The sequence below is a fragment of the Lygodium microphyllum genome, chromosome 7 (assembly GCF_053477565.2).
Source record: "Lygodium microphyllum isolate KBCC chromosome 7, Lygodium_microphyllum_v1.1.10, whole genome shotgun sequence".
Classification (NCBI taxonomy): domain Eukaryota; kingdom Viridiplantae; phylum Streptophyta; class Polypodiopsida; order Schizaeales; family Lygodiaceae; genus Lygodium; species Lygodium microphyllum.
In genome coordinates, this window is record NC_141141.1 from 130,555,366 (window position 1) to 130,579,695 (window position 24,330).

At 42.5% G+C, this 24,330-nt stretch overlaps 1 protein-coding gene across 2 annotated transcripts in view; it reads left to right on the plus strand.

Annotated features, from left to right (window-relative positions):
* The window catches only part of LOC148033956 (cilia- and flagella-associated protein 70-like), a 173,696-nt gene that overhangs the window by 4,208 nt on the left and 145,158 nt on the right, over positions 1-24,330 (plus strand). For both annotated transcript variants that reach the window (XM_087681937.1, XM_087681938.1), the window contains exons 2-3: positions 14,687-14,915; positions 15,066-15,167. In XM_087681937.1, the coding sequence (XP_087538063.1) occupies positions 14,687-14,915; positions 15,066-15,167 (331 nt within the window). The remainder of the gene's footprint in view (positions 1-14,686; positions 14,916-15,065; positions 15,168-24,330) is intronic.

The window sequence follows — 24,330 nt, forward strand, 5'->3', positions numbered from 1 at the left end:
TTCTCTCTATTGTCCACACCTTGTTTGTGGAGGGATATCTTAGTTCGAGCTATTGCCTACTATTTGATATCATTAGACACATGCTGTCCAGCTTGTTGCTGCTGTTTGTGATTGTTATCCAGCCTACTAGCTTGCTGTTCAGCCAGGTGATTGCAGTCTACAACTTCTCCAGCTGCTACTTGCTGCCATGTGGCCTGATTTCCTGCGTTAGTAGCTTGTACGACCAGCTTGATTTGTGTTTTGCTGCTCTTGGAGCCACTTGACTTGCCATGTTATCATACACATTTGTGTTTCCTGTTTCTGGAGTCGCTTGATTCGCCACATCATCGACAATGCTGTATTCCCTGAATCACCAAGCTGCCACATCATTAATACTTGTTACATTTGCTATCCATTTGCTCTGATTGCCTATCTATCACATTGATTCGGGCATCACAGATCATTGATTTTATTCGTGGGAGCTCACCTCCAAATAGGCCACCCTATCGTGTGAGTCCAACACAATAAGAGAAGATTTTGAAGCAAGTGAATGAGCTCTTGGACAAGGCTCTAATAACATAAAGCATTGCTATGGATTTTATTTTTGGCTTACCAAAATCAACAAACGGCAATGATGGCATATGGACTGTTATTGACTAGTTTAGCAAACTGGCTCATTTCATTCCGGCCAATAAGACTATCAAGTCTCAATATATGGCTAGAATACTTATTCAACAAATCTTTTAGTATCATGTTACCACAATTCATTGTGGGTAATAGAGATCCACGAATCAATAGTCTCTTTTGGCGAGCTCTTTTTGAAAATTTGGGTACAAAGCTTATCTTTTCTTATTCTTATCATTCTTAAACAGACAGTCAAAGTAAGATAGTCAATCTCACAATATTGGATATGTTGAAGTGCTATTGCTATGAAGCCAACCAACAATGGGAAAAGTATTTGTCTTTGGTAGAATATGCTTATAATAACACAATTCATACATTTATAGGTAAAGTATCATTTGAGATTATATATAGAAAACCACTTTTATTACTTATTCTTAAAACTAAGGAGAAGATATTTTATGCCGATGAGTTCGTGTGTAATATGGATACAACTTTCACCCAAGTTAGATGAGCTATCCAAAGATCTTAAGAAAAACAAAAGAAAGCAGTAGATAAGCATCGAAGGCAATTGATTTTATAAGAAGAAGATTGAGTGTGGCTGAAATTTGACAAAGCTCGTCTAAGGAGCTTTAACAAGCCTTCATTCCAAGTCACTAAGCTTGTAGCAAGAAATTATGGACAATTTCAAGTTACTGAAAAGATCAACAATGTTTGTTATAGGTTACAACTTCTAGAGCATTGGAGAATTCACAATGCTTTTCATATCCATCTTTTGGAGCCTTATGAAGGGCATCTACCATTCGAACCATGTTAGAGAGAATCCACTTAAAGTAGATGAACATGAGGAGATACTTCAATTAGTCTTTTATATGATTAGGAAACAAGGAAGAAATATTTCTAGAAAATCTCTTTTGAAATTTAAAAATTACTCTAATTTAGATTCTAAATGGATGCTTGAAGAGTATTTTAAAGACTATGTAGAAATATGGTAGCTTATGAAGAAGCTATAGGATTAGAAATACTTCAAGAAACATCTTGAGAATAAGATGGATTTCAAGAGAGAGGGATGCAACAAACCTTTTGTATATCAATTGTTACCAAGGTATATTGGCTCAATGATTTCAAATTATTTTGATGCTCATGTACTTTGAAAGCTATTTGTATTATTTATGTGTTTCAAAATATAACTAAATGTTCATCTTTCTATTTAAGGGTAATCAATGATCAGAACATCCTGTAATTATACTTGGGTGATTATTGACGAGATGCCTAAGAGAATTTAAAAGTTTAGTTGGGCTTTCAAATTGATGAGAAAACTCATATGACTAAGACTTTTACACTCAGATAGTCTAGAAGTCCATATAGTGAGTGGTTTGAGAAAGTGAAACTAGATGCTCATGATTGAAAAAACAAACCATGAACCGGTGAACTTATATAATGAAGCTCTCCAAAAGTTGAATTTGACAACATCTAAAAATTAGGAGATGCTCAAATGGAAATTTTGTTCGCGTCAAAGACTTAAAAATTTCATAAGGAACAATTTTGTCCTCAGTAGCGATCTCAAATTCTTATCCATTCAAGAGTTTTTTAGAGTAGAAGTTTTGGAAGTTTTTTTCTTTACAAAAGTGACATGTAGCATCTAGAAGAGGACATATGTCAGTTTGAAGAGACAAGTGTTCCTACACTCGTCATTTTTAACAAGCCTTTGTTATTTATAGTCTCTACTTTTCACTTTTAAGCACCCAAGCTCCATATCTATATGTTGGAGGTCTCTCTCTTTATTTGAAACAAGCTCTCATACTGAAATTTCAGCTGCATACTTTATACTCTACTATCTATCTCTCATCCAAGAAACACTTTCTACTGAGCTTGATCTAATCCAAGCACTAAAGAAGAAAATCAACTTTCTGCCTATAGTTTGTAAAAATTAGGGTTTTAAAACCCTAATTTTCAGAATTGTAGCAAATAACCCTTTTGTATAAGGTTTAGACCCTTGGTGCCCGTGATTTTGTTTCAATAAATTTCTATAAAGGAGGAGGGGCCGGTTTCCCTCTCCACATGGTGTGAACTTCTCTCTCTCTTTTTTTTTTTCGTAAAAGGTAATTGTATTAATTACGAAAAAGGTACAAGATTACATGATGACATGATTACAAGAGACACGAGGGCCCTAGCCCAACGTGTGGGAAATCCCCGTACTAATGCACTACAAAGGTTACATCAATCATGGCAACGACCCAGAGGCAATTGCCATATGCCATGAATGCAAATCCTCCCAAGGGAGCAAGTCGGAGTGTCGAATGAGATCTAGATGCCAATGCAAGAGCCCTTTAAGCCTGGCAATATGTCTCGGTACATTAGAGGCCGAATCAAAAAGAAAAGCATTGCGCGTGGTCCAAATGTGCCAGTATCCCCAGTATCTGAAAAAGTGAAATAAGATCTTCATATGTAACTGTGGCGGTGTGGGGAACTTTGGGCGCACAAAAATCCAATCGAAAGGAGTTAGTGAGGACCCCACCATCGCTTGCCAGATTTGCGACAAGAGTAACCAGATATGCTTGGCGAGCAGGCAAGAAAGAAAACGATGTCGGGCCGATTCCACGGTAGTGGTACAGAAGAAACAATTGCCATTCGAGATTCGACGCTTGGAAAGGGCCGAGGCAAGAGGAAGACCACCAATCATTACCCGCCAAAGGAAGACCTTGCATTTGAAAGGTGCCTTATTCCGCCAGCCCTGCATCAGCGTTGCCTGCCACCATGTCCGCGATTTCCGCAGTCCCTAAACAGTATTAGCTTTCACACCCAGCCAGTGGTGATCTCGAATGAGAAGATGATACACCTGATTGGTAGAGGCCTTTTCCAGACTCAACTTGCCTGCAAGGTCCCAGTCCTGCCAAGGACGATCCACAGCCAGGGCAGGAAAGGGTTGCCGACCCTGAAGCTCCAATAAAAGCTTTTCCCATAAACCACAGTATCCGCGCGGGATCCTGAAAAGTCTCCTAGCAGTCCGAAACGATGCGAGGACATTGCGAGTGGCAAGGGTAGCATCCGCAATCGAAGTCAGACCTAAACGGGCCATGCGGTTAAATCTCAGTCTGAGCTGATGTTTGTCTTCCCATGAAAGTAATCTGGATATTGCCAACAATTCCAGCTGAAAGGAGTTAGACTGCACGCGGTCCCCTACTGGATGCCAACGGGCCTTTTGGAGCACCACTTTCCAAGAGCCGACCAAGTGCAGTAACAAAGCGGAAGAGGGACTGGAAAATCGAGAGTCAGAATTAAGGACATGCCACCAGGAGGCCCGAAGCCGTGTGTTACCATGGCATAGCCCGCTATCCTCAAGAAAATAACGGGCTATGATGGTCCACGGGTGATGATCCACACATATGGCACGAAAAAGAGACCAACGAAGAGCCACCATATGAGTTTCTGCATCCAAAATAGCGCCACCACCCATGCGTTTAGGGGTACATGTATGCGACCATGAAATCCATGAAATGCTTGCCTGCAGGGAGTCCTTCCATAGCATGAAACGAATGGGATGAGTAAGAGCCTTCAAAGTAGTAGGCGTCCATGGCAGCAATGGCAGGAAATACGTTAGCATTGGTAGCATAATGGTCTGAGCCACTTTGAGGCGCACATGGAATGGCCACGCTTCTCTCTCTCTCTCTCTCTCTCTCTCCTAATTTTCATAATGATAATTGATGGAGTTGGTTAAGTTCAATGTATTGTCATTCTCACATTCTTCCCTATACTTACTCTCCCCCTAGGTTTGAACGGAGAGTCTTAATCTGAGAGTCAAATTGATTTTTCACAAGTGCAATAAAAGCCAAAAATGCATTATAAACCTCTGACTTTGTCACCAATGAATAGACCCAACAAAAGCGAGTAAAGTCATCAATGAAGGTGACAAAATAATAACATCCACATATTAACTTTGTCTGCATAGGTCTATATACATCCGAATGCACAATCTACAATCTAAGTATTGCCTAAAAAGCAACATCACGAGAAAAAGAGAATCGATGCATTTTTCCCAAGATGCATCCTCACAAATATACTCAGGAGGTCTCTCCAAGAGAGGTAAACCATCTGACATCTCAGTATGCTGCATAAGCATAAAATTACCATAGTTAACATGCCCTATGTGAGTATGCCATAACTTTGCTTGTTACATAGCGGGAGTAATAGTAGATGTCAAATAGATTGACTGATCAATCGAATAGCATCTAACTCATAGAGTCCATGACATAATGTGCCATTCAATACTAAAGTTAAGAATTTCTTATCCGTTACCATGCATTTGTCATCATCAAATGTGACTTGCATTTCATACTTTGCTAAAGAAGAAATGGACAATAAATTCTTCTTTATTCTTGGCACATATAATGCATCTTGCAAACAGAGAGTAGAGCCATCAATGGCTTTCAAGACAATCTCTTCAACACCTATAACAGGGTAAGATGCATTGTTGGCACATTGCATAGTTTTTTTTTTTGCAAATAAAATGTGGCTGATTATATTACTAAAAAAAACTGATTACAACGGAGTGCTCATGCTCAATAAACTAGCTGGAGCCGATGAAAGTCACAAATACATCATGTATACAAGCCTCTCAAGGCGGTCTGGGGGGGATGGGGGCAAGAAGCATGGAGGGGGGGTGTATCGCCATTTGGGGCTTCCTGCTTGCATCACGAAAAACAGGTCTTGGTTGCTCCACGTGCGCATGAAATTACATCGAAGCTCCTGACGAGACCTAGACTCGCCTTGCAACTGATTCCATCGACCACGGAGGGAGTGGATGATGGAGGTCTAGAGCTCTGCTAAGGTTGCCTGTACTGAAAGTCTCTCTCTGCCCAAAACCTCCTGATACCGCGCCTTCCAAATATGCCAACCAGTAAGACTCCCCATGATCTCCCATACCTCAGAGCGGTCTGCTGTGGGCTCCAGCACCTGGTGGATAGGTAGAGTCTCTAAACCGACCACTGCGCATAACCCTGTCTCGATAATGAATATCGTGTCTTGCATTCCGGCCTTATACAGAAGGTGATGGCCTTGGCTGACCGCCTACTAGCAGAAAGCTCTCCATGAGATATATCCAAGGCTGGGTGCTATACGGCGAAGGATGCAGTATGCCCCTCTCCACATGAGCTGTGTCGTCTCACACGACTAGAGGCAGTGCTTTGTGGTTTCCAGAGACTACTGTGTGCATTGCTTACAATCTCCCTCCTTCTGCATCTGGGCAAGCCAACTTTCCACTGCCAAGCCTCCATGTGCCACCAGCCATAAGAAATAGGATATCCTCCTTAGTCTCCAACTATCCCATATAGGCGATGCCAGAAGGTCCGTCGGAAAGGTTCCATGATGTTGTGCTCCACCCTGTGCCTGCTACGTGACAACGCTCAATCCATATCCTTCTACATCAATACGTGTCTGCCAATCCTGGCTATGTACTTCAGGAACCGCTCTGGCTTCTTGGCGACCGCAGTGGCTGGCCATAGCCACTCTCCCGGATCCCACTCTAGCTCGTCAGGTGGCTTGCTCTCCCAGTTCCAGAGGCGCCACTCCCTGAGCTCCTGCCAAAAGACAAAAGGGTCCAGACGCCATGTCTTCTCCTGAAGGCCAATCACCCTGATCCTCTTCCATGAAAGGACAACCATCCCCTCATCCTGCTATCCTCTGTCAAGAGCTAGATGCTCCCCCTCCTGTACAATGAAGAAGGTCCTAGGTGGAGCACTGCCCACTCTACTTGCCACCTGTAGGGGGATGCTTGCTGGTGAAAACCTGGCGGCCCATACCTCCCCGGGCTCTATCGGCTCTCGTATCGGGGGAGCAAGCCACCCCTGAGGTATTGCTGCGTCTATCTCCCTTCTCCTCAACTCCACCCCTCTCTGGTAGGCTGATACTCGTTGCAGCACCTCCTTGTCCACCCTCTTGGACACCTCCCACCATGTCCTGATGGTACGAGCCGGGCCAGCCTCCCGACCAGCCCACTGGATGTGGGGGCATTCGCCAATTTGTGCCCCTTCCCAATCCCTAACCTGGGGGTTCCAAAGGTCTATCTCCTTGTGGCAGCTTGGGGGGCTCTGAATTAGGGCCTTACGAAGGCCTTGCCACACGCGGAGCAAACTGCGTAGAAAAGGTGATTTGGGGGGGGTGATCTGTGCTGTCGTGAAGATCCATCTCAGGGATGGCCTTCACTCCCCGCCAAGCCTCGGTCTACAACCGTGAAGACCCTCCTGCAATAGGACCTTCTAGGTCTACCCTCTCAGTGTGAGGCCGTGGACAACTAGCTTGCCCAAGAGGGCCATACTCTGATACTCTGGGTCTATGATCCCAAGCCCTCCCTCTGACCGATGCCGTATGATAGTCGCCCACGCCACCTTAGCCTTGGAATCCCTGGAGCCGTTTGACCAGGATCAAAGGAAGTTCCGAACTAGGTGGCGAAGCTGCACTATGCATGTTGAGGAGAAGCACCAACATGAGGTGATGTACCAGACTATCGCTAGGAGGACTTGATTAACCACCAGGGCTCGGCCGGCTAGTGAGAGGCGAGCCGTGCTCCAGTAGGTCAGCTTCCTCCGAATAGAATCGAGGACTAGAAGAAACTACTGGGCGGGAGTGATGTCGAGTCCCACCTGGAACCCTAGGTATCGGACGGTTTGCCCTCTGCTCACCCATCTAAATCCCAAGTGGACGCTCCACTCCGTGCTAGAGTCCAGGTTTGTGAGAAAACTAACCGACTTTCGCGAGTCGATTTTCGCTCCCGCTGCAAAATAGAACACCTCTAGAGCCAGTCTCACTCTCTCCAACATCAACTCATCGTCCTCAGTGTAAAGTGCTGTGTCATCTGCATACTTTGAGTCTAACAACTCCATCTCCTCTCTCACTGGAAGTTCGAGGCCGTGTAATCCGCTCACACATGACCTGAGGAAGTGGGACATCGCCTCTACGAAGAGTAAGAACAGGTACGGGGCAAGGGGGCAACATTGCCAAACCGATCTCTCCAACCGGAACTCCTCCCCACGCCTACCACCTATGAGAACCTTGCTGGTGGCCGATCTGTAAAGTGCTGAGACCCCACGAATCCAAGCCTGGGGAAACCCAACCTCACCATGGTGCCCTCAAGGAAGTCCCAGTCCACCTTGTCATAGGCTTTCTCGAAATCCAAGAGTAGTACAACCAACCTCTGTCCACTGTGTTGAGTCTACTCTGTCGCCTCAAAGAAGGTGAATACATTGTCGAGAATGCTCCTATCCTGGACAAAGCCTGTCTGTGTGTCATGGATAATGTTTGGAAGCACGGGGCGTAGACGCCTACCTATCATCTTTGCCAGTGCCTTATTGGCCATTGACAATAAGGTGATTGGTCTCCACTGGGAAAGCTCCAATTGGTCTCCCCCTTTGGGGAGAAGACTGATAAGGCCTACCAAAAGACTCCCTGGCATTTGTCCTGAAGTGAAAATCTCCTGAAAGGCCATTAGTAGGGGGCCCTTCACCACTTCCTAGTAGGTAGTGAAGAAGGCCTTAGAGAGGCCATCCTCTCCCTAGCATTTCTGCCCATCCTGTGTATGGAAAGCCTCCTTGAGTTCCTTATTTGTGAAGGGGGCTAGGAGGGAGTGTCCTATCTCCTCTTGAGACGAGAGACGGGATGTGATCCTCGACGTGCTGTCTACATCGCACTCCTCTAGCTTAGGCTATCTTCTGCTGGAAGAGGCGACTGTAGTAGTCGGTGGCAATCTCCATCACCTCATCTAGGCTAGAACGAGTCCTCCCATATTGATCTCGAAGGCTGCGTATTTGCTCTCCTGAGGTGCGAGGCTGGTGCACCTGGAAAAACTCCCTGCACATTGTGTCTCCCTTCCGCGCCTAGAAAGCCGCTGAGGTGCGGAAAGAGAACTCAGAGCGCCTGTTCTCTAGGCCAACAATGGTTGCTCGCGCGTCACCTCCTGTGCTTGGAGGGTGGGATCCCCTAGTGCCTTGTGTAATAATCTCTGCGTGGCTGCAAGGTTCATCTGGAGTGCTCTCTGCTCCTCCCAGCTCTGCTGCCTGGCCTATATGGCTGCCTCTTGGCAGATTCTACTCGACTCAGCTAGAACCTCTGCAACCTCCTCTGTGATCCGGTTCCTCTTGCCCCATTCCCTGGTCCAAATCTACTCTATTTGTCTATCACCTCCTCCCTCCTATAGATGGAGTCTAGGATCCGACAAGATCGTGTGTCTAGGGCAAATGCCGGGGGATCTAGTGTCAGGAGAACCGGGCAGTGATCAGACAACATGGTGCCTGCTAGCTGCCCAATCTGGCCTCCACGAGAGCCTCCCTACTCTCCCACATAAAACCTGTCCAACCGCTTCAATAGGGCTCCAGCTAGCCACCTGTATCCTCGAGAGAAGTCTAGCGACCTCTCCCTCCTGTGGAAGGCAGGGTCTCTCCAAATATCACATGCTCCTACTGCCAATAGAAAGACCTCCCATGCCTCTCGCTCCTCCTTGGCCATACCTTGGTAGTTTCTACCTCTGCCTGGCTGGTCCTCCAGAGCCTCCAGGTTGTTGAAGTCTCCTCCAACGATCCAGGAATCCACCTCTAGGAGTCCCTCCGCGATCTCCACCCAAAACCTGCTACGTGCCCTAACGTCCGTAGGGGCATAGACATTGAGGACTCCAAGGCACGAGTCCCCAATATCCAATCTGATCCATAGAACTCTCCCTACTACTATCGTCCCGTAGTCTTGTACACAGGCTCTGAGACTCGAGCCAATAGAGGTGCACACGTCTCCACTCCTATCGTGGGCACCTATGGCGTGCTCCTAGTAGGTGTGCGAGCTGTCTGGGAGCACCTTCCCTACCCGTTGGGCCTAGGTGGAAGTGAGCTTGTGCTCCTGTAGAAGTAAGATTGTGATCCGTCCACCAGCAAGGACAGGCTGCAGCTCCTACCGAACAATCAACTTCCTGGAACCATGTGCCCCATTGTAGTGGAGAGTGTTCACATTCCAGGATGCAAGGTGTAGGCTCATGGGGAAACCTGCGACTGACCAAACAGGCATCTGTTCGGTGTGGAAGTTGCTGGTAAAGAGGAAGAACTATGGGGTATGCAAGTACGTTTTGCCGAAGGTCTGGATGGTGAACACCAGTCTCCCATGGTGGCCCTCGGCTAGACCATAGGGGTGATAGATGCTCCGAGTGGTACTATCACTGCATCTAGCAACCATGCTGAGAGGTGTGACTCTGTACACTAGTAGAAGCGGGCCGTGTGTGCTAGGGGCCACTCGATCACATCCCTTGGAGCTCTCCATTGTGGGGGGGGCTCGAAAGATAATGCTCAATTGTGGTACCTCAGCACCAGCCCACCAGTTAATGTCCATTATGCAACCAGGCCATTGCTGTGCAAACAGTGCTAGTCCTTCTTCTCCCATCCACTGGGAGATGTGGTCCGCCACCTGACTCTTCAACTCCTCCTCTAACTGTGTCGTCGTCCAATTCCCTGAGTGAGAGGACTGAAGGAAAAAGCGTAGTTTGGTCCATTCGGTGGTGCTAGTAGATGGACCTTGCCCCTCCTTGACTTACGAACCACGAAGATCCCCACCTCTAGAGGTAGTGGAAACTCCCTGTGCTCCGCAACTCTCAGGTAGGACCATGGGCCACTGGGCCATCTTCACATTCTCAAGCTCCTTTTTCAAGAAGGAAACTTGTCTCATTTTTTCTAGCAAATATCTACTCAAGTGTGAGCCATGCTACTCGTGAAGAAGTAGTAGTCCGTATATGTGGGATTATGGATCACTAAATTGCCAATGCAATCAGTGACAATGCTTGGGCATCCCGAGCATCCCAAGCCTTAGTGGTTGTGAGCTGGAGCTGGCCTTTGACCACATCCTCCTTGGCGAGGAGTTGCAGAAGCCATGACTCCAGGATGGACTTCTTTACCACTAACATACTCCCAAAGATGTTTAGTAATGAGCACATTCTTCATCATGAAGGACCACAAAGAGTAGTTATTGCCGTCGAGTCTATCCTCTTTGGATACATAAGTGAATACATCACTCTATCCTTGATTGACCATGATCAATGTAATTGTTTCAAAAAGCACAAGAGCAAAAAGGAGAGCTGGAACAACTTGGAAATCTACAAATTTCTAGAAATTACAGCATACACCAAGTTGTAATTACCAAAATTGTGTCACACTTTATCACAACTGTCCCATCTGCTGAAATTTCCATAGATTTCAGCAAATAGCATGCTGTCCAATGCACAAATAATGCTCAGCAATGCAAAAAATGCAAAAGCCCCGAAATTTAACTATCCAATGTGCAAAATTTCAGTTAATTTTAGACTAAATCTTTAGTACATGTGGCAATGTCTGCCACTCATGCAAAAGCCCCAAATTTTTTGGCTTGAATTCCAAGAAATTTCTGCAATTTGTGCCCAAAAGCATTTGCTAAAGCAGAAATGCACATTTTCCTGTAAAAGCCCTTTGCTGTAGCTCTGAGTTTTTGAACAAAATAATAAGATATACCTGTGATGATCGAAAACAAGCTGAACATGACCTGTGATTGACAGAAATGTAGATGAGACTGTTTGAGCTGTTAGGCGGCAGCCCGATTGAGTTGGAAGAGCTAGTGGCAGGCTGACAGATAGGTGGCAGGTTGGCGAACAGGGCGTCAGGAGCTGTTGGCACTGGCGGAGCTGGCTGGAACACAGGCGGTGCTAGTTGGAGCACAGACAGAGATGGCTGCTGTTGATGACAGGCAGGGGTGGCAGGTGTAGGTGGCACAACTTGCTGTGTTGCAAAGTAGCTGGTGCTACAGGCTGCACAGGCAGAGCAAGCAGTGGCGGTTGTTGGATAGGGAGGCAGTGGCTGCTGCTGGGCTGACAGGGTGAGCTTGGCATAGGATTGGAGAGGGCGAGCCTGACGAGGCTTAGGAGATTGTTGCAGCTGATTGAGGCTGGCCTGACGGACCTCCAGCTGGGCTGACGAGGAGCTTGGCGAACCTTCAGCTCTGATACCAAATGTTGAAGAAGGAGATGGCAGCTATCAGCTCAACACACAGTGTAGACAATAGAGAGAGTGAGAGTGCAGACACAACTTGACACACAATTCATTCATACAAGTGTGTAAGTCAAGTACAAAGTACAACCCTTAGACCTTAGGGTTGTGTAAGTGCCTTAACGTGCGTTCACACCCAACTGTGTAAAGTGTGGTAAGTGACTGAACTATGAAACATAAATACACAAATAGAGAATAATGTGATTGGGGGAAAAAACCTCTCTTACGGAGAGTAAAAAGTGCCTAGTGTCCTACTGCGGATCACCAACACTCCTCAAACCCAACACTACATTGAGTATCAGGGTCTTCAGTAATTGAGCACGACTCTCAAGGTGGCTGTGGAGACCCTAATTTTTTCTGTAAATTAGGTTTCAGCAGCGATTTCTTCAATTTCCCTTCACCCCAAGCTGGAAATGACTGAGAACTGTTGAGAGAGAAAGCTGTAGAGTGAGAAATTTCACAATTTTGTTGCCGAAAAGTGCTTATAATAGCCGCTGCCCTGATCTAGGACAGCAAAAATGCGGTCACCTATTGATATGTGGGCCCCAGACAGCTGTTTCCTGCCACAAATTGAAGTGGCCTGATGTTGATGACCTCCTGGTAGCTGTCACCTATTGTAGAAGCCCCTCAGGCTGGCTGGAACTGCACGTAGACTGGTGCACCTATTGTAGTAGTACTCTTTCCTCTCTCTCCTCTCTCTCCTCAGCCTAGAATGCACCAAATGGCTGGAATCACCATCAGCCAGTCCCCCAAACAGTCCTTTCCTAGTTTGCATGGGTAATTTTGAGAAGTGGTAGCCTGTTTTGCTACTTGGCAGCCTTTTAATTGTAATTTTCAGAATTTAATATCTGAAAATTAATCAATTATCCATATGACCTTGGCCAAGAACTAGCTAGTGCCCATTCACAATTAATGTGCTAAATCCTATGGGACATTTAATGATCCCAACATTAATTGGCTGTGGACTAGCATTAACTAACTAATTAATTAATGCCTAGTCCCACAATGTCACCACTAGGCATTTAATGGCCCAGACCCCAAAATTGATACCAAGTACCCACAAGTACTTGTCCGGAATAACTTTGTGCAGCTTTTGCCAATGTTATACCCATTGCTCACTTGGGTTACTTAGGCCATCACCGTGACTTAATTGGCTTGATTTCATATGTGCACAACTTAATAATGCCAAAGCTAAGCATTAAAAATACATGTCCTTGTGAAAGACCTCTAAATCCTTGCAATAGCCCTCGATTTCACTACGATCGCATTGCAATATGTCAAAGCAAATTCCATGCAGCTTGATGATCCTAACAGTAGCAATGAAGCATGGTAATCATACAATGATTGGGATTCTCCATTTGTCTATTAGTTTGTGTGTGAAAAGCAGCATAGAATGCTAACTTTGTGCTAAGGCCATAGAACAACTTCTTGCACCTTTGCCAGATGGGTTGGGACACACCGATGCACCATCAACTGTGCACACTAGCATACTCCCTCTCGACCATCCCTCTTATCGATTTCTAAATCGGGTGTGAGATATGGATTTTAATCATTCTCCTTGAGTGACGTGCTTTATGGAGCAAGTGCTTGATCTATCATCTTCACACGAGTGAATGTTGAGATGAGTGCTGTATTCTTCGTCCTCGACGCCTGTATCAAAGCTTCATCAACAATGCTACCTCCCTGGGTGCTGCTGCATGGTCCTTGCCATGTTGGACGAGTGTGATGTGGTGAGCCGAGGTACCTCCTGCCGACAACTACAACTCTTCATGTGTAAGCGACGGTTCACCTCGACCATTTGCAAATTAGGCCAAGTTTTTCTAACCCTAGCCCTTTTGTTTACAAGAGTTGATCATGTTTTAAGTGTGGGGATGTACAGGTATGGGTCATGGTGAAGTATTGGGCCCCTATTGATTAGACGATCCGATCTATTAAGGTCTTAAGTGTGGGGACGTGTCCTTGCGGATCTATTTTGGAGAGCCTTCCAACATCCACAAGTGAGCTTAAAATCTCAATTAGACATGATGCTCTTCAGTAAGTCATGCTCTTGAAATATGCCTTTGATAAAAAGTTGTGCAACCTCCACGTCCACATCAGCTTTGCATAGAATCAACCTCAATTGCTTGCTAAAACTATCCACCACTGTAAAGATGGCATCATTCTAGGATCACTTGCTCTTCTTGAAGGCTAGTAACAAAATTTATTGAAATCTTCTCCCAAGGAAAATCTAGAATAGGAAATGGCTATAGCATCCCCACCACCTTGTAGTTGTTTGGTTTTGAGGTTTGTTATGCTTGGAAGCTCCTCATATACGAATGAACGCCTTGCTTCATCTATGGCCAAAAGATGTGTCATGAAAGCTTCTCAAGAGTGGGGCCTTCACTGGGATGTTTTACAGTAGGTGCATCATGTGTCTCCTATAGAAAAATACCCTTGTAAGAGCCTATAGCAACCAAACATGAAAATACATCCACCCATTCTTCAACATATAATCTGAATGAAAGCCCTACTTGCATTTTTGTGTCTCCAAACCAAAATCTGGATCAGCCTTATAGAGTTTCTTCATATGAGTGAAGAAATTTGACTCCATGGAAGTAACCACTGTCATTGCATGTGGTCATTGGCTCAATGCATCTACTATCCCATTCTTCTTCCCAATACATACTCAATCTTACGTCACAAATACAATGGTTGTGTGAACAACCGATCTTGTGGGCTTAAAATGCCAGATCATCTAAGGGGCTGAAAAACAAATAAAAGAAGAGAGTGATTAAACATTCACTATTTTGTCTTGGGACTTAGAAGTAGAGCATGCATTATTGCTTAAAATTTGCACTCTCTGCAGGTTTTGGATAAATTTTAGACATATTTCCAGTAGAAGTCTTTAAACATTTTGCTAGTTTTTTATCCTTTGATTTTTGAAAATCAAAGCTATTTTGGAAGATTTCCTATGAGCATCAATAGTTGAAGAGTGATTTTGATCCATTTAAGTTTTGATCAGCTGGAAAGTACATTCATACGCCAAACTAATTTCTTGTTGAATGTAGGTCTGAACACAAAGAAAAGCTGCGAAAGTTGTTATCAAGTGAACTGCATAAAACCAAAACATGGAAAAATCTTAAAGAAGAGATGAAAGAAAGGATTTTAAAAATAGCATTTGAAAAGTCTAAGCTTGAGGGACAAGTTACTGAGAATAATAAATTTACATTTTATAATACCCTCTACATACAGCTGATGGAAATTATTCATGCTTCAATAACGAATCTTGAAATCATGGTAATGCTCAGATCTTGTACTTAACAAAATTAATGCTTCAAAATTCACCTCTAATTCCTTTTTCTAGAGGTCAAATAAATTATTACATGAGGCAAAACAGGTGGTTGCAAAGTTGATTAGGAATTCATGATATGAATATGCGATCTGCAGAGGAAAGAAGGCTTCTTAAAAAGTGCAGATGGTTTGGAAATGAGAGCCTCCAAAGGAGTCCACACAGTAGCTCAGTTGCGAATTTTAGCAGATGAATATGAGGTAGGTGGGATTATGTTAATTGATGCTTAACTAAGCTTAGAGTTTTAGGTCACATCTCCTCAGTCTACTTGAAAGCTCTTTAAAGTTAAACTGAACTAGACTTTCATGAAGGTGCATCAGGACTCATTAATGACTGCTGATCATTTACTCCTAACATGTCATAAGAAGTGAAATTTCTGAGGCTCACTGGGAACAGAAAACTTGCATGCATTTCCCTTGCCTGTCAATGCGGAAAAGATGCTCAATAGGAATCTGTACGATAATACAACTTCAGGATTCATCCTTTGAAAACTGAACTTCAGACAATGACCAGAGTGTTTCAACTCTATATGTATTGGTTGATCAGATTTCTCTTTATATTCTAAAACTTATGACATGACTCAAGTTGGCCATCTGCTCTGGCTTGCCATCTTTACCCTTGATGTGTCTCTCTTTCAACATTCAATGTTCTTATCATGCAGGGATATCCGTAGAAAATCAAATATTAATGCTGCTAGCTTACATCCATTTGCATTCCTTGGTATTCACACCTCAAGGTTTCATGCTGAAGCCCTATTGATTAGGATATACTAGAATATCAATGTGAATCACAGTCAAGAATTGAGGGAGGTTCAATGCTTGAATGGATTGTTCAGATTTTGTGCACTCTAGCTAACCTTATATGAAACAAAATCACTTGAAATAATGCCTGAAATCCTTAAGGTCCATAATTCCACACAGCAAAACTCTCTCTTAAATTTCTTGTGGTACATCATATAGAAAGATTGCTTTGGTGAGTATCAAAAGTAGTTATAGGTATGGAATGATTGAGCACCCAAGAATGCATGGTTCTTTAGAGCCCAAGTTGTTCAAAAATCTCAAATACTCAAAAGAATTTCCCAAATCTCTATGTAGGGAATTTGGCACAAAATTGCTGAAAAAGTCTCTGTGCAAAAAAATTTAATTTATGAAGTGGTACAAAGCTACTACAACGTAGAAGAATAATGCGAAGGAAACTGCATGTTCATCTTGGAGAAGATTGTATATTGATTTGGTCCACTGAAAAAATTAGTTTCTTATCGAGGGGCACATTTCTTGAATATTGGACCAGTCTAGGTAATTTGACATTCTTGCTAGTCAAGAGTACTTGTAGGGAAGTTGGAGCTACATATGCTGGATCATTCATGGAATCCCATACAACTCCTCTTTCCTCAATGATAGTCATAATTTGAGCTTTGAGACTTGCAATGAAAGCTATCATGGCATATCATTCTTTGTTCAACTCACTTGTGCCTTGTGGCTGGGCCAAGGTTATGCAACATTTTTCCAAAATTTTCCCACAAATAACATTTTATCATTTGTCTCCAAAGCAACATCTATTGTTTCAAGGAAAAATTGTGTTTCCAAAGTAAACTAAGATTGATTTCCACCAATTTAGTGGTTTATCCCAATACCAAAGAGCATTCCACTAATTTAGTGGTTTATCCCAATACCAAAGAGCATTCCACTATTTAGTGGTTTATCCCAATACCAAATTGATTTCCACCAATTTAGTGGTTTATCCCAATACCAAAGAGCATTCCACTATTTTAGCGGTTTATCGTAATGTTGAAGAGTATTGCTATTCCTTGTCTATCCAAGGTGATCGTAAAATATATCTATTGAAACATCTCCCTAGGACCCAACTTGCACACGTGACACGACACAAGCCATATCTACAATAAAAGGGACTAGACATTAGACTCATCTCCTAGCCATATAGCCAAACAAGGTCATCCCCAAGCTTGGGAGCTAGTAGCATTTTGAGTCATGACCACATCCAAGGGTTGGTGTTCCATACCACTAGCCCACACCATTCCGGTGTATGGATGTGTCGACCAATAGGCCAAGAGTCCAAGAGTGGTGATAATATAGTGAATTCGGTTGCCCTAATCTTGAAGTGCCCTTAGTGGATTTGCAATAAGTCACTTCATGACCATTGTGAAGAATGCTACTAGTGTCCATCTGGATGGCCAGGGACGTAACACCGCTCCTCTTATGAATGATTGCTGTCCTCAACAATATCCTCATGGACAAAGTGAGGAAAACGACTCTTCAATAAATGTATCAACTCTCAAGTAGCCTCTGTCTCTAGGTGGTCTTTCCACTCGATCAAATACTTGGGATAAATGGTCCGATATGATCCTTTAGTCCTAAGGTCATGAACCAATTTGGGTTCGACTAGAATATAACAAGCAGTATCCTCAAGCCGAGGGACTTCCTCGATTGAAACAATCGATTCACCTTTTCTCTATCGTTCTTTCAAATGACTCACATGAAACACAGTGTGAACTCGGATTTCAGAAGGTAAATCTAGCTCATAGCACATACTACTTGTCTTCTTGGTAATCTAGATAGGACCACAATACCTTGAAGATAATTTATAGCACTTGTTGGTAGTCATTGGATTGGAGTCCTTTGGGACTTTAAGGTGATTCGACATGCCCTCTTGGAGCTCTCGAGGAGTACAATGTTGGTTTTAGCATAAAACGTGGCAGGATCTTGGGCCATTTTAATGCTTTCCCTAGCAATCATCAACATCTTCTCCATATTGTGTAGAAAGTCGACTATAGATTGGATTTTTCCCTCTTGAGATCTATGGCAATTGCTGGTTTCGGCTCATAACTATACATAAACATAAACAGGCTATAAATAGTAGCCAAATGCTTAGCATTATTATAAGCAAACTCAATCTGATGAAGATAACACTTTCAATCAAATCGCTTGTGGGAGACATGCATGTAGCATATCTTCCATGGTTTGATTTGTCCTTTCAGTCTATCCATTGGTTGCTCGGAGGCTTTAGTATATGTAAATCCTCTATATCATGTGCATTCAATGCCTATTTAAAAATATCCTTATCTGTGAATTTTTTTTGAGATAAAGCACATCTCCTTTCTATTCAATCTGTAAACGATCCCTTTATATGGCACCCTTTTGTATGTAAAAAATGTGTAAAAATGGTATTTTTAAAATCCATTCTTTTGAATCCATGTGATATACTTACGTATTTGTGATTGATCCCCTCGAGATCGGTTTTAGAATGTTCCAAAGAGGACATGGACAATCGAGTTTTCAAATTTTTGAAAACTCTGTGCTAGAAATGACTAGTGAACTTAGGATCCCGATCATTGACTATTTCATGGGGCAAATCATAAAGTCTATAAAGATGTTTGACAAAGAGACCAACCAACTCATAGCCTTTCATAGTCGTCTTTGTAGGAATGAATCAAGCCATTTTCGTCCATTGGTCAACCACAACCTGCCACGGAGACATGAAATTTTGAGATGCTTTTATCTTATTGATGACTTTTGATTAAGTTACTATCAAATGTGCAGGGTTGTTTAACATATGTGATGTACATGGTAGTTATTTTATGGTAACAAGTCAAGGACCCTGAGGATGTAGTGTGGGTGTCAAAGGCAAGCTGTAAAAGTTGTGACAAGTTATACTAGCTAGGCTTTGGTGGTGAGTTGGTGTTAGTTTTGACCTTAGGATAGTTGTTTGGCCAATAAGTGTTAGTGGTGACATTAGGGACTAGCATTAATTAATTAATTAATTAATGCCAGTCTAGAGGGATCAACAAAGGTTGGGGACCACTCTAGGTTGCAAGTGGCCTAGCCAACTTAATTATGGATAGGCACATTTAATTTTGGGCAGGGTCAGAAGACTTGAAATTCATTTTCAAAACTAAATAATTTTAAAAATTAATCTAATGGATGGATAATGCTGAAAATTGGCTTAGAAGGCTGCCACTTGGCAAAAATACCCTTGCAAACTGAGAAAACGTTTTTGGGGTTTGGTCTTAACCATTTAGATTAGTTTTCAGTTGGAGGGGAGAGAGAGAAGGTTGCTAGTTCATTTTCTAAGTAGAAAACAACAATTTACAGCAGGTGACAGCCATCCGGAGCCATCAATAGGCAGGCTACAATAGGAGAAGGCCCATTAGGGGCTGGTGACATTATCAATTGGCTGGCAACAACAATTCTGGTGCTCCCAGGTTGCAGTAGGTGATTGCTTTTCTTGCTGGTTGAAACAAATGGCAGACAAATTGGAGGGTTTCTTCTAACAAATCTCTGAATTCTCTCTCTCTCTCTCTCTCTCTCTCTGTGGCATTCTCTCATCTCCTTCAGTTAATTCTCAAAAGATCTCAGTTTATCTTAGCCATTTGGAGCAGATCTTAGCCAGATTTGGTGGATAGCAGAGGGATTTCTACTCCAAATCCTAAATTTATGTAGAAATTAGGGTTTAGGAGCCACCTTGGGACTTGTGCCACCAGTAGAAGAAGGTATCTTACACAAAATTCAGCACCTGAAATTTATGGAATTATCAGGGAATCCAGATGCCAACCCATCCATTCTAAATTTGGGGCAACATTTGGCTAGTTGGGGTCCAATTAGAGCAAGTCCTATGTGAAAATCAAGGGGTGATTTTTCCAATTTGTATATTGATTATTGGAACAAGAAGGGGCTTTTGGATTAGCCAAGGAGATCGTGGAACCTTAGCTTGTATCCAATCTATTAGTCAATAAAGTTAAAGAAATACCGAAAGGGGTGCTAGTTTTTGGACCAACAGGGTGTCTATTGTCCAAGAATTTTAAGGTAAATTATGCAATTTTAGTTTATGTTTATTTATTGATTGTTGTAATTAAGTGCTTGATCAGGAATTACTACCCTAACTAAGAAGGAAGATTGGTTTCATGGTTCCGTTGTTGCGATACCACTCAATCCTTTGATTTGGCAGGCTTGAGGCACTTGATTGCAAGCCAAAGCTTTGTGCTAGTGCTGATTTTTGTGCTTAGCCAAGAAATTACGACAAGGTGTCTTCATATAGCGAGATGGAATCAAGCTGTGATGATGCCTCTTAGTATGGACATTCAAATGGGAAAGAAGGAAATGCAATGCCTGATCTTGGACAAGGCTCAGACCATGGATAGCAAGCTGATTATGTTGGGCAAGATGCAGGGCTTTCAAGATATACTGAGGCTGATGACCGGCAAAATGAAGAGAAATTTGATGACTAGTTGAAGAATTTGATGAGGACAACAACAAATGTTTTTGTTGAATTCGCAAAGGATCCTCAGTTCACCCATTTTTTGAGTGCTCCGAAGAAGGATAGCAAGGGCAAGAAGAAAAGTTATCTTCTATACCTTTGGGATAGTAAAGTGCATTGAAGGTAATATCAAAGCCTTCACTCGAGGCTCCCAAAGAGGCCAATGAAGCAAACAATTGGTACCTACGGGGCAAGGAATGTAAATAATGATTTTGCATGCTATGGTTGGATAGGGATCGCATATAGGAATGTATGGCACAAAACTCTATGGCATACGGTAGCCAATGCATGGTTTGCAAGGCCCAATGCATTTGGGTATGATTGAAAATATGCAAAATCCTGTGTGTGGCAGCATTGGCTTGATGTTTGGGTCACAAAGTAGCATGTTTGGTGATGCATTTGCACCCTGAATGTTTATGGGGCTCAAGGAATGAGTGCTAGTCATGAAAATGCTCCATTTGGTATTGGTTTTGATGTAAATTCAGCAAATGTACCCTTTTTTGCAACATCCAATGTATGACAGCTTGATACCTAAAGAGGCAGCAAAAGATGGCACAAATCCCTATGGTATACGATAGCCAGAACCAATGTATTTGCAAAACCCTATGTATGCCAACATTGGCTTGATGTTTGGGGTACAAAGTAGCATGTTTGATAATGCATTTGCACCCCCGAATATTTAGGGGCTCAAGGAATGAGTGCTGGTCATGAAAATGCTCCATTTGGTTTTGGTTTTGATGTAAATTCAACAAAGGCACCCTTTTTGTAGCAGCCAGTGTATGACAACTTGACATCTAAAGGGGCAGCAAAAGATGACAGAAATATCTATGGTATACAACAACCAATGGATGGTGTGTAAGGCCCAATGTATGCGGTTATGGCTAGAAATGTGCAAAAATCTATGTATGGCAGTGTTGGCTTGATGCCAAAGGCACAAAGTAGCTTGTTTATTAATTCTGCACCCCGGAATTTTTATGGGCCTTAAGAAATGAGTGCTGGTCATGCAAATGCTCTGTTTAGTATTCATTATGATGCAAATGCATCCTTTTTGCGGTAGCCAATGTATGACAACTTGACACCTAAAGAGGTAGCAAAAGACTATGATGAGGGTGGAAAAGCAGTGAAGTTTGAGTCCTTCAATGGTGCACAAGATAGGATGAAAGCTTTGACTTCCATTTAGCTTTTTGATGTAGCCTATTCAGTGGAAAACTTCACCGAATCCTCTAAGATTTGAAAGGTAACCACTTTCTTGAAGGGGAATGCATGGTAGTGGTGGTCCATGCTTTTGATGCAAGGTAGAGCATGATTCAAGAAAATTTTTGCGTTGAATTCGTTGACAAGTACCTTTGAGGTGGATATCATGATAGTTTGGAACAAGCTCGATGCCAAGGAATACAAGAATTTGGAGCAATACAATAAGAAGTTTTGGGATGCATTGCTGTTGTCACTTCTTATTGCCCCATACCCCTTCATGAGTAAGTAGAAAAATTTATCTGTGGGCTGTCTAAAGGAATCAGGGATTTTTACATTACATCCACCATCTCTAGCATGTCTCAACTCATAGAGACTGTTGCTATAGTAGATACTTTGCTGTGTGGAAAGGATTCGGCTTCCTAGAGAGTAGATATGAAAATTAGCTTGAAAAGAGGCCAAAATAGCAAAGAAAGGGGTCAAAAACATTGGGACAGTGTAGGGAATTGATGGCTGCTACTAAATACTTTATTTGTAAATAAGAGGGTCACATTGGAAGGGACTATCCCAATAGGCAGCAAGCTAAAAAATCAGAAAATCAAGGAGATCCTAAGGAAAAGAAACCCAAAACATCAATGGGATTGGCGCCTAATGTTGTTAGTGATCAGCCCAATGATGATGCTATTGAGTTTGCAGAGCATGGGGCAAAATTAGAGATCAACATGCATTGATATTCTTTGATAATGGTGCATGAACCAATTCCATCTCTGTAGACATGGCAACCTATCTAGGCATCAGAGAGGATGAGATGGGACCTATGGGAGAAGTTAAAATGGCACGTAAGGGTCATGTAAAGCTTGTCACACAGATCATTGGAAAGCTTCGGTTACATATACAAGGATTTGTGGATAGCAAAGAGTTCTTTATTGCTCCACCTAAGGGTTTTGATGTGTTGCTTGGTATGCCATGGTGTCACTCTATGCATGCAGTGATTGATTCACGTGCAAAAGAGATAAGAGAAAGACTCTCACACTTGATGTAAAGTTAAAAGAGGAATCTATCCATGCTGTATGTGCAATTGCCATTTCTAAAGTAAGGAAAGATCATATTTTAGTATACTTGGTTTTTACTAAGGATAAGCATGCTAGTGAGAATGTTGGGAATATGTTTAAGTCAGAGAAGGATCACATGTCATTTTTGAAAATGTATGCTGATTGCTTCTCTCAGTCACTTCCAGGGAAACTACTGTCTAAAAGGCCCGAAGATGATGGCATGGATCTTATTCTTGGCGCCTGAAAGGTCTCAAGATCATGGCATAGATCTTATTCCTGGAAGTAGTCCACATAATAAGCCACCCTATAGAGTAAGTGCAGCCCAACAAGAGGAGATTATGAGTTAGGTGAATGAGTTGTTAGAAAAAGGACTGATTTAGCTTGGCTCATTCCCTTTTTATTCTCCAATACTTTTAGTGCAGAAAAAGAGTGGCTCATGGTGTATGTGCATTGACTATCGTGCTTTAAACAAAATCACGATAAAAAATCAATTTCCGATCCCTTGGATCAATAATGTTATGGATAGATTGTAGGAGGCAACCATATTCAATTGTATAGATTTGAAAAGTGGTTATCATCAGATACTCGTTAGATCGGAGGATGTACCTAAGACATCTTTTGGGTTGTATGAGTTTCTTGTCATGCCTTTTGGACTTATGAATGCTTCTACCACTTTCAATTGAATGATAGATCGCATCTTCAAGCCACATAGAGCATTTGTGGGTACTTTTTTTGATGACACAATTGTCTACTCAAAGAATGAGACAAAGTATGACAGTATTTAAACATTCTGTTCAATGAGTTGTGTAAGCATAGGTTGGTTATCAATGACAAGAAAAGTAAATTCTTTTTGTATGAGATTCACTTTTTGGGGTACATTGTATTAGTTGATGGTATTCATATGGATCTTGCAAAGGTTGTGGCAATATGCTTCTCGCCACCTTTAAAGAATGTGCATGAGATCCGTAGCTTCTTGGGTTTATGTTCTTACTATATGAAGTATGTATGTGGGTTTGTTGAAATTGCATCTTCATTGTATGCTTTGCACAAGAAGAATGTGCCATTCTCTGTCATACGGGAATGTGAAAATTTGAGATGGTTTAATCTTGTTGATAACATTTATTAAGTTACTAATGAAATATACATTTTAGCACATGATACAAATGCCAAATATTTCATGGTAACATGTCAAGGATCCTAAGGATGTAGTGGGTGTCAAAGTCAAAAGTTGTGACAAGTTATACCAGTTAGGCTTCGGTAGTTAATTGGTGTCAGTTTTGAATCTATAACAGTTCCTTGGCCAATAAGTATCAAATGTGACACTAGGGACTAGTATTAATTTATTAATTAATACCAATCTAAGGGTCCATAGAGGTTGGGGAACACTCCAAGTCATAAATGGCCTAGCCAATTTAATTATGAATGGGCATATTTAATTTTGGATAGGGTCAAAAGGGTTGAAATTACTTTTCATAATTATTTAATTCTAAAAATTAATTTAATGGTTGGATAATGCTGAAAATTGGGTTTAGAAGATTGCTACTTGACAAAATACCCATGCAAACCAAGAAACATTTTTGGGGCTTGGTCTCAGTCATTCAGATCAGTTTTCATTTGGAGGGGAAGAGAGAGAAGGCTGCTGGTTCATTTTTTGAGCAAAAAATAGTAGTTTACAGTAGAGGCAATAGCCATATGGAGCCATCAACACGTAGGAGAGCATGCCATAAGAGGAGAAGGCCCATTAGGGGCTGGGGATGAAACCAATCTTCCTTCCGTGGTGGATGGGTACTAAATCCTTGATTACAACTTAATTACAGCAGCAAACAATTAGTGTGAATCCGAAAATACA